Source organism: Eurypyga helias, unplaced genomic scaffold (assembly GCF_000690775.1).
Source record: "Eurypyga helias isolate BGI_N326 unplaced genomic scaffold, ASM69077v1 scaffold13092, whole genome shotgun sequence".
In the NCBI taxonomy this organism is placed as follows: Eukaryota; Metazoa; Chordata; class Aves; order Eurypygiformes; family Eurypygidae; genus Eurypyga; species Eurypyga helias.
The window spans coordinates 3,740-14,347 of NW_010237900.1; the positions used below are offsets into that span (position 1 = coordinate 3,740).

A 10,608-nucleotide genomic window follows, 5' to 3' on the forward strand; every position below is an offset into this window, starting at 1 on the left:
GTAATGAAGCTGGCCTGCGGATCCTTTTCTGAAGCACGGTAATCACCCTCTGCGCACCAGTAAAGGACCTGGGGGGTCCTGTATATTATCCCTGGGGCAGTCTAAGGTTAAATTCAGCAAAAAGTGAGAGGCATTCCGATATAATGGTAATACGGCCCTGTAAGTACTGATGAGAGACAGAAACATGGGAGTGACAGACAGAAAGATTTAACTGTGCTGAAATATTTTTATATAACATAACAGATACCCAGTTTTGGAACATACCCACAGGGCAAGACTGACTGCACTGTGCTGCTTTCAGGATTTTCTGAAGCATCTGCCTCATTACAGAGCTCCCGGAAAGCACGGGTAGTAAATGGCAGAGATCCCCCTTGCTTTTGCATTATTTTTGGCTATGGCACGTAATTGAAAAAGAGCTGAAATGCCTTAGTTGTAGCTTGAGATTCCCCTTCATGTATTTGCACATGATTAATGAGTAGCCAAAAAGCCTGAAGGGTTTGTAATGAAGCCTTTCTAATAGGCAAATGTATTATAGACAAATCCATATTTTGTCCCAAATAATCATTCATCAAAGCTGCAATCTGACTCTTCACAATTAAATGTCAGAGCACCTGGACCATCCTGAGATTAGCCATGCTCCTCTCTGCTCTGGCTGAGAGGGACATTGTCATCCATTTCCAAGGAAACAGCCTATTTCCTTTGTCACTAGCATTATGAGCAGGTGTATTTGATGACATTCGATTAGAGAGACAGTTGACCAAACCCGAGAATACAGAGGACTAAGTTGTCATGCAGGTTTCAATTCAACAAAGCGGGTAGCACGTGCTGAGCATCATCATGAGTCGAAAGTTGTACAGAACACCTACACGCATTTTTTGAGGGCAGAGAGCCTTCGCAGTGGGAGTCCTTCTCTTCCACAGCATAGATGGAAAGACAAGATTAGAGTATCCAGAGTCTGTCTGTGACAGCACAGGAAACACTAAGGCCTGGTTTAACATGTCATTAAGTAGCACTGACACTGTTGCTGTCTGTCCTGGAAGTGATGTGTGAACTGCAAGGAGTCCTGGAAATTCTGGGAGCCAACTATGTGCCTGAGGTCCTGGTTAAAACAAGACTCAATAATTTGTTAGTCTTTCAATAGCATCCAGAGCCCAAATCTGAGGTCCATTAAACACGATGTTTAACCAACCTGTCAAAAGATGCCAGGCCTGTAAAGGAGCCCAACCTTTCGGTCTGGTAGAGTAAGAACAATTCTGTATAGCTTCTTTTAGTGCAGTCCCTATGGATTGGATTGAGACTCACATATATTTTGCTCAGGTCCTCAGACAGCTGGATGGACAATGACATATTTCACTCAGTTTCATTAAACACTGAGCTCATATCTGTATCTAGGGGTGAAAGTCAGTAAATTTCTCCCACTTACATTTTAATGCTGTAATACAATATAGGTGTAATAATGCAATAAAGTAATATGGTAAATTAGAATTTCACCGACTCAAAATATGTTCAGGAAAAACTTTGAGAGTTGCAGCTTCAGGGTTGAAAAGTCCTGACCTTAAAAAAAAAAACAAAAATCCAAACCACCACACACTTCTGGAGAGTCTGGTGGTCACATGTTAATTTATAACTATGTGATTATTTTGTTTTTAATTAGGGAGTAACAGCCACTGCTTTCAAAGGCTTTACTGAAGTTCCCACACTTTATCCACAGGTGTGCATGTCTGCCTCTTAGTAGAGAGATGGCCAAGGAGGAAACAAAAGGTCAAAAAGAGAAAAAGATCACCTTGAAAATTGCCAAAAATTCTATCCGGATATGTTTTGATGGAGGGCGCCGTCTTGACTTAAGCAAGATGGGTATCACCACCTTCCCCACGTGCATTCTGAAACTGGCTGATGTGGATGAACTTGATTTGAGCAGAAACATGTTAAAAAAGATTCCAAGCAGCATCCAGAAGTTTCAGAAACTGCGCTGGCTGGACCTGCATAGTAATCAGCTTGAGGGGCTGCCAGAGGCCATAGGTACTCTTCAGAACCTTTCCTACCTGAATGTATGCAACAACAAGCTGACCACCAAAACTCTGCCAGAAGAGTTGAGCCTTCTCAAGAACCTGAGTATTCTCAACCTTGGTTTGAACTGTCTTGAAAGTGTTCCCACCAGTCTTGGGGCTCTGAAAGAGCTTGAGGAGATAGGTCTCTTTGACAACGCCTTGACCATAATCCCAGACAGTGTGAAAAAACTCCCCAAGCTCAAGAAACTGAATGCAAAAAGAAACCCTTTCCCGGATTCAACAAAACAAGAAGAACATGCCGACTCCATTGAACGCACAGAAACACTTCACTTGGTACGAGAGAAAGACCTGTGCTGTTCCTGCCTGAAGATGTGTCAGGATGAGAGGGACAAGCTGAACAAGTTAAAGAATGTGACACCCAGCCCCGCAAAGAAGCTAAGTTTCCCTTTACTCCTTACACCCAATTCTTCAGCAAAGGATAACCAAGAAGAATGGAGATTAAGAGACAATCGTCCTTGAAATACACCCAGGCACTCCACAGACCACTTCCCGTGAAGTCCAATCCAGCCTAATAAAAAGTTGACTTCCGTCCTCCTCTCTTTTCCTGCAGTTCTTTTCCTTTAAAGACCTACTTAGTTTTTGAAGCAGCAGATCTGTTTGGTCTCTAAAACGAAATCCAAAACAGCTAAAACAGTTGTGCATTTGGGAAAAGAAGGATTATTTCCATTTGGGCCTGTTCCTAAAACACATTCTCCATGTCTGGGTTTGTTTGGGTTTTTTTTGTCTTTTGTGTGTGCACATGTCCAGTGAAGGAATCTACAAAATAATAGGTTTTTCTAGTAACTCCACTCCCACCACTGTGCCCCAAACATTAGTTCTGCTCATTTTCACAGGGTGAGACACAGTCAAAATAGTCTAAGTAAATACCATTTGGAAGAAAGGGAACAGATCTGGGAACCTTCTGCTGCTGGTGGCCGCCACCAACTCCTCAGAGAATTTCAGATAGGCTATGTCAGTGTAGGAACCATGACCCCATTCCAATTCAGCAGAGACAGCAATGTTACAGTCAGGAGTGACTAAGCAGTGCAAATACAATGCTTAGAGCTAAACAACCAGTGATCCTGTTTGCCATGAAGGGGCCAGACTCTGCATAAGCAAGTTTTCTGGGATTTTGGATGCTATATGTGGATACAGTGACCTCTAACTTGTACAACACAATCACTACCACTACCTATAATCATTGTGGTTTTTTCTTCCTCTGAGTCTTCCTCCAAGGAAGGTACAGAAGGGAGAAGGGGTAGGGAAGAGATTGCTCTTTTTAAGGGTCCTGGACATATCATTTCGGCAGTGATCAGAAGGAGAGCCAACCTCTTCCATGATCCACAAGTCATCTGGTGAATTGAAATAAGGTCTGGTGTCCCCACTGTACTTTCAGTTTTCTGTTCACTTGAGTGCATGTGCAACTGAGCACACACATTCACTTGCTCAAATCACATCCCGAGGGCAGAGTGTTGACAGCCTGAGAACTGCAATATACAGGTACAAGCAATGAGCGGAGTATAAAAGCAGTCAAGCATGACATGAGAAGAGTGTTACTCAGGTGTAAAAATGTTAACTTACAAGATAGGTAATAACCTACAACAGATAGAGTGAAAATTAAGGAGTACAGCTGAGACAGACCACAGCTCACCACAGGGGCTATCTGCCCCTCAGGTCTCAACAGTATTTCAGTCTCCAACCAATCATTTCAGAGGACACCAATTAGGCACTTAGGTTTGTGTTCCTGAGATATCCAAACTGAGAGGTGTTACAGGTATGCAAGTAACTCAAGGTCAGCATGGAATATACTCTCCATCATCTCCCACTAGAAGGAAACATTATTCCCTGAAGCGGTAAATTTGAGGGATAAGCTGGAATTGCCACTGCACACTTACTGTAACATGCCAAAACATCCATGTGTACATCTATCGCTGTCTACTCTAACCACGCAATAAAGAGGCCATTACACAGAAGCATTATGGATTAGCTCTAACCTCACCTCACTGCCTGTTTCTTTCCTTTGGAATCTTTAAAATAAAGGGCACAAATAGGTACATTTCTAGATGCTTTTTTTAAGGTGAAAATTATTCACATTACTGCACTGTCATCTACAGTAATCCAATGTTTCCTATGTTTTACCTCAGATTCAGGGACTCTTCTGTTATCCCCTTCGACTTCAAAGCAGGTTGGAAAGAGCAAAATCTATAGGAAATATGAAAGGCCACATTATAATTATTTAAATGTTTACCTGTATATATTGCATATGTATATAACCTATATTATGTCCTGACAACCATTTTTTCCTGATGGATGCCACATTTCACTGAGATTCTAACCTAGGACAAAGTTGCAAGACAACGGAGTGAAAGCATACATTTGGCATTGCCTATGGGCTTGATAAAAGCATTTTCTTTCCCAAACATTACCTTGTATTGATATATAGGGCTATGAACTTATGATAAGGTCGTTTAAAGTGCTGTTAATTAAAGTCAGAGAATGAGAACTCACTCAGACATTTATCTATCAAAAGTGGCAGAAAGAATACCAACCTACATCTCAGTCATTCCTATTTACTTTCATTGGGGGTTTATGATGTCAGACATGCTAAACCCTTGAAATACAAAGGTTTGATGACCTTCAGCTGAGGGGCAAAACAAGTAGCTGAGGATCAAACCTTATCTTGAACTGCTTCCACAAGATTCCCCAGAGATGTTTGTCAGAGCTGAGAGACAGCAAAGATATGGCTAAACAAAGCAGCTATCTCTGGGGCTGAACCTGGTGATTCTAAGTAGTCACACTATGCAGCCAGTATAGAAAGGAAGAACAGATAAATCTGCATTGAGTTTTTAAGCAATACTCCATTAGAAACAGTTCAGAGATTTCAGGAGCACAACAGCTATGATTGTTTGGAAATTAACAGCACCAATCCTCAGTCCAGGATCCAGAATTTACCACGGGAAGTACTACATATTGAAAAGTTTTTCCTGCATGAAGGACAGTGAAAGTAAATCTGATACAACAGTCAGAACTGCAGTAGGAAAAAAAAGCAAGAAAACAAAGTGCAAATTAATCACTTCACAGTTTTACATTCAACTTCCATTAAATAAGACAAGCACATAAGGAAAAATCTTTTTAAACAAAAATTCCATTGTTAAAAGTTAACTCCACACCAAAGATACAAAGTCAGAGAAGTAAAATATTTTATTTCTAAACAATCTAGTGACACTTTGTGTGTTGGAAGAGACCAGGAAGAAACCTTCTTTCACCCAGTACTGTCAGGTGAGATGGAGGTGGATTTCATGTCAGTGAGAGGAAGCAGCACAGCTACGATTGCAATTTCCTGGGTTGCAGGGACCCACAACACATCACTGGGTGCTAGAAGAGTCCTACACATGCATTAGCTCCCTTGATAAATCAATGGCTATATAATGCTTTGAAGAATTCACAGGTCAGCAAAAGGAAAACTTCATAGCTTTGCTTAAGTGTAACCTGTTAGAGACTGAGGAGCTGCACTTGAAGAAAGAGCCCTTGGAGCAGCACAAGACAAACATCTGAAGCCAGAATAGGGGTGATAAGACCAGGAGTGTTCAAATGTTATTATGAAGTAGTGATTACCTCTTAAATATCTTATTTCGGTCACCGTCGTGGAAGACAAGAAATCTGGAATAACCATTTTTGAAGAATATTTCCAAGGCAATCTCCTGGAAAGGAAAATAATTTACAGTGTGAAGAGCTGCAGAGCAAAGCCCAGTGCTGCAAACAGTCCATCAAGGACTGTCCAATTCTTCAGGCCTGTAAAAAAAAGGCCTTGACTTTGTATCAGGTGTGAATAAGTGTAGCAAAATATGCCTAATATTCGCAATTTCTCCAACTGTAGGAATGATTCTACTCAGTTGACTATGAGTGCAAAAGCTTCTCTGAAGCAAAACCGAACTCCGGACACTGATTTAATCACCTGCCTCCTTCTGCTGCTTCTGAAACATTTTTATCTTGAAATCTCAATGTGTTAACAAGACATTAGTAGCATTATCTTCTAATTAGGTGAGAAAGATAACATGAAGAGGGGATGTTAATTAGAGTTTATTTTAGAAAGCAAACATACTGCTTTCTAAATGAACAGTGAGCTCAGCAAAAATGCCAAAATAGTCTCTCCTGATTAGGAGCAGCAGAGGGTCAAGGGGAGCTTATAGCAAGGGGAGTGCAATGGCACTGATTCAAAACAACAGGTAACTAGTTATGACTGCTTCAAAACTCCATAATTTTGTCAAGTAAAATCTGTGAATTACTCTTTAGACTGTACCAAAACTCTCTAGAGCAAGTACAGGCTGTGGTGCTGCAAGGACCTCTAGCTGCAACTCTTCTGTGATTGTCCTCACAGGCTCATCTAAACCAGACAAAACTAAAAGGGTACCAGGCCACTGGTGATGAGTAGCTTCTGGGTAGTACAGCTAAAGGCACAGAGGATTCAAATTGTTTGCTCCAATTTATGATTCATTTATTGACTCACATGCACAACTTGGAAGTTATTCCAAAAGACCCAGAGTAAGCATGGTGTACATAACCATAAACCTCTGCTGTCCAAAACTACTAGTCTGTTAGATGTGAGTATTACTGAAAGTGAGACATTTACTGGGAGCTTCCATCAAAACACAGGAAATTGACTTCAAGTCTTATTCTCAAAAACATTGAGAAAAACTGTGAAGAACATTGTTAGCATAACAACTAATAAGCCAACCACTCCAGTGAGGGTGCTTAAACACTCTGGTGAATATAGAAAGAGGTTCGTATTGCCACAGGGTAACAAAGCAATGATGGGAGCAAAAGCATTATGGTACTCAAGCACAGAAATCTCATCAGTCTTAGTAAAAACTGTGTAAGTAATTTTCAGTAACATCAACTTTTCCTCAAATGGCTGAGCATGTTAGTTCCTACCTGCAGAAGAAAGCGCATCAGATGAATCTCTTTTATATCATGATATGAATAACAGGAACACCTCTGCTCTCCCACAGCATGATCTTTATGACATAAGTTGAAAATAAATGGATCGCTGATGCTGGAAGAGAAAAATAAGATAGAAAAATTAATTTGAATCAAAAAAAGGTCAGGAGAGCCCTCATGAATATCTAAGCTCACCCTAAATAAGAATAAAAATACTAAGAGACAGCAAGATCAACTGGGGCATATGTGAACTGAAATAAAGCTAAATACTGAAAGCAGATTTTGTACTACTTCTCAAAACAAAATAAAGAGACTGTGGAGGCTAAGGTTAGGTTTGATATTATTTTAGTGCATGCAAATAGGCAAACAGCAAAGTTTTGTACACACTGAAGTCTGAGAAGCGGCCAGAGAAGGGTGGGAGAACCTAAAAGCCTGGGTCAAGGGCAAGCATCATACGGACACACAGCTATTACAAACAGCAACTAATTAGAACTAATAATTAAGCAATTAATTAATTATTACTTCAGTTTCATACATGTACTGCAATTGCTATCTACAGCCTAGCCCATCAAAAATCCCTTAGCAAAAACATATTAAGCTTGATCAGACCTAGTCCAATCGATCCTTAAGTCACCTGATAGATTGACTGATATTGGACTTGTAAAGAATCGGATGCAGAGCAGACAGGGAGTGAAAACACTGAGTTACTCACTGTCCCACCGGGCTTTGCACATGAGCGCACAGTATGCGCAAAGAGCTAAGTCTACAGACTCATTTTCAATATTGATCAGTTTCAATAAATCATGAGTCAAAGATGATAGCAGTGTGCCAAATATTAATTACGATTCTGTCTTGGAGAAACAAACAAAAAAATTATGAGGCAATGAAGCTAAAGGCTCTTTGTAATGACTGTTTCATATGAATAAAAGATGGGAGCCAGTCAGAAAGAAACATTAACAACACTTTAAAAGAATTGAAAACCAGCAACATATGTGTCAGACTGCCCACCGTCTCCATCTGTTGAGCTAAGAGAGTTCTTGTTGCACCCCAAAAGCCTGTGAACAAGCAACTGTGTCAGTTACGTTAAACAGTTCTGTGAACAGATGGAAAGTATGGTAAACTTCTTGCTGTGCTAATATCCCTCTTGAAATCCCTACAAAGTCTGTGAAAATTCTAGGTATTCATGTGCCTGCACTGAAGTTAACCAAGCAAGTCTCTGTGAGGAAAGAATGACTCACCTGGACAAGCAGTGACGCGTACAGTAGACTTCTTCTAGAGGGGATAACACAAAGCACTCGCAGATGTAAAAGTGCTCTTTGCCGAAGAGCAGCACACCTTCCAATGCTGTATGCCCCTGCACGACTGCCACAGAGCACTTGAATGTGACCTAGTATGGAAGGAAGCATAATGAAGCCACAAGTGGGCAACACAGGAGACAGGGACAGCAGGGACCAAGACCCAATGATGCAGGAGGACATATGCTTGTACCAAAACAGCTGCCATCTTGACTGGCAGGTCTATAGGGATGCAGCCACAAAATCACCATATGACTGACAGTGCATGACTCTGCGGTACTAGTAGTGGGAGGGTCTGATGCCCTTTTTCCTTGGTAAAACTGTTCCTTTCCCATCTATCTGTGGCTATGTTTAGCAACATTGCTGCTGAACATGAAGAGCTTGCAAATGGTGCAGGAGTTTGCACTGTGAAACTCTGTTAGACAGCAATGCTTACTACACAGACAGCGGGCTGAAGCACTGAGGAAATAAGTGACTTACACAACATCATACAGAAAAACAGTGGCATATAATAAATATATATATTTAAAATACAGAGAAAAGGAAAATACTTTTATTTAGATCCCAGTGAAAAAATATACTTGAAAAAATACTGCAAAGGGATCCCAGGGAGCAATGAGCAAGTAAAGGATCTAATACTGTAGGTATCTATCTCACCATGGCCAGCTGAATCAGCACACAATGTATCAAATCTCAATAACACGAAACTCCCTTCATTAGCACTTTTCCTTCCTATATTATATAGATGGCCAATCAAAACATAGGAAACTATGATTCTAGTTGTCTTAAAGACTTAGTTAAACATTCTGGAATAGTTTAAAAAACCTCCCTTGGCATCCTAATACTCCCTTTCTTTTTCTTTCTCCTGAGCAGATTAACTTGGCCCTAAAAATAGAGGAATTTCTAACCCATAATTTAGAAGCATTGAAGAACTTTTCAACAAAGTAGTTCTTCAGTCATATATGCCAAGTCATAGGAAGTTTTCTTGAGAATTGACTAGTTTTGCTAAAGTAAAAAAAGCCTTCTTTCTGGAATAGTTTCTATGGTTGAGAGATGGTGTAGAAAGGAAACAGACCAATAGACAACAGAAAAGCCCAGCAAGCCAGAAAATTGTGCAGGTACAGGGAAACAAAGTTCTGATTTTAAATCAAGAAGTAATTAATTGTAAAGAATTTCCCTAACATTTAGGGTCATGAAGTTCCTTATTTTTCTTGTCTTTTGATTCAATCTTATATATATACACTCAGCTCCAAAAGAGCAGTTTGCTGGTTAGCACAGTCAACTGAGAGGATCAAGGTCAACTCACTGCTGTTCCCAGTTTGGATCAGAACTTTGAACCAGTATTTCCTGCATTCCCTGGGAAGGAGTCAGGAACTAATCATCAGCCTATTAGCCCAACGTCAGATGAAGCACCCTCTATCTGCAAAAGTCCCTTCAAACATTCATACCATAACAAAACACTAATGCTCCCAAAATCTTAAAACACTAATACTACCTTTCCTACTAAAAAACCTACCTGCTTACTGCTGAGCTCCCCCTGTAAATCAACACAGTCCTAACCTACACCCAATCCAGAAATGAGTGTAAACTTTTGCAAGCTGAATCCATCTGAAACTGCAAGGATCAGAGAAATGCATATAGAGGCGTCTGATCTGAGAGATATTTATGTGATACAGGTTTGCTGGTTCAGAAATCTAATGTAATGTTCCTGAGAGAACTGATTGACAAGTATGAAAGGTATAACAAAGTCTATTTGTTCTCTTAAGATCTCAATGATCTTACCTCTACCAAACTTCATAAGAACAAGGGTTCTTCATAAGAACAATATTGTTCTTATTGTTCATAAGAACAATAATACAGTCCTGTATTATTTTTGGTGAATGCAAAAATGACCCAGAAATATCATTGGTTCTCTCTATGGACAGTACATACGGTTCTCCTTTGCTTTTTGCCTTTTTTCCTATCTTACTATTTCTAGAACTAAATCTACAACCTTCCTTGCCTCCATCCCAAAATACACATAGTCTAACACAGGTCAGCTGAAACAGACCTGCACTGCTACAAAAGCTTTCAGTCTTGGATGCCAGCATAATATAAATAATAGATTCATAAACAATGGAAATAGAATCTTTTTTCTACATTTAAATTATTTTACTGATAATTAATTATTTTATCAACAAAAAGGGGGTGGAGAGTGGGGGGATGTCATTTTGAAATAATATGAGTGGGGACAGAAGGTTGTTTTCATTCTGGGTTTAAAAAAACAACTCTGGAAGATTTCCATGGATAATTTTTGATGAAAATTCCTTCAATCTTTTTCTCTTTCC

The 10,608-nt window shown here is 40.0% G+C and overlaps 2 protein-coding genes across 2 annotated transcripts in view; one reads left to right on the forward strand and one right to left on the reverse strand.

The window, feature by feature from the left end:
- The first annotated feature begins 1,739 nt into the window (after positions 1-1,739).
- LRRC18 (leucine rich repeat containing 18) lies at positions 1,740-2,528 on the forward strand. The gene has a single exon (XM_010147648.1). It carries the CDS (start codon positions 1,740-1,742, stop codon positions 2,526-2,528), a length of 789 nt encoding a protein of 262 aa, XP_010145950.1.
- A 1,655-nt stretch (positions 2,529-4,183) lies between these two features.
- The window catches only part of WDFY4 (WDFY family member 4), a gene marked incomplete at its 5' end in the record, with an annotated part of 85,418 nt that continues 78,993 nt past the window's right edge, over positions 4,184-10,608 (reverse strand). Inside the window, 4 exons of the mRNA XM_010147650.1 lie at positions 4,184-4,250; positions 5,664-5,749; positions 6,981-7,101; positions 8,225-8,373. Of these exons, the coding sequence (XP_010145952.1) occupies positions 4,184-4,250; positions 5,664-5,749; positions 6,981-7,101; positions 8,225-8,373 (423 nt within the window). The remainder of the gene's footprint in view (positions 4,251-5,663; positions 5,750-6,980; positions 7,102-8,224; positions 8,374-10,608) is intronic.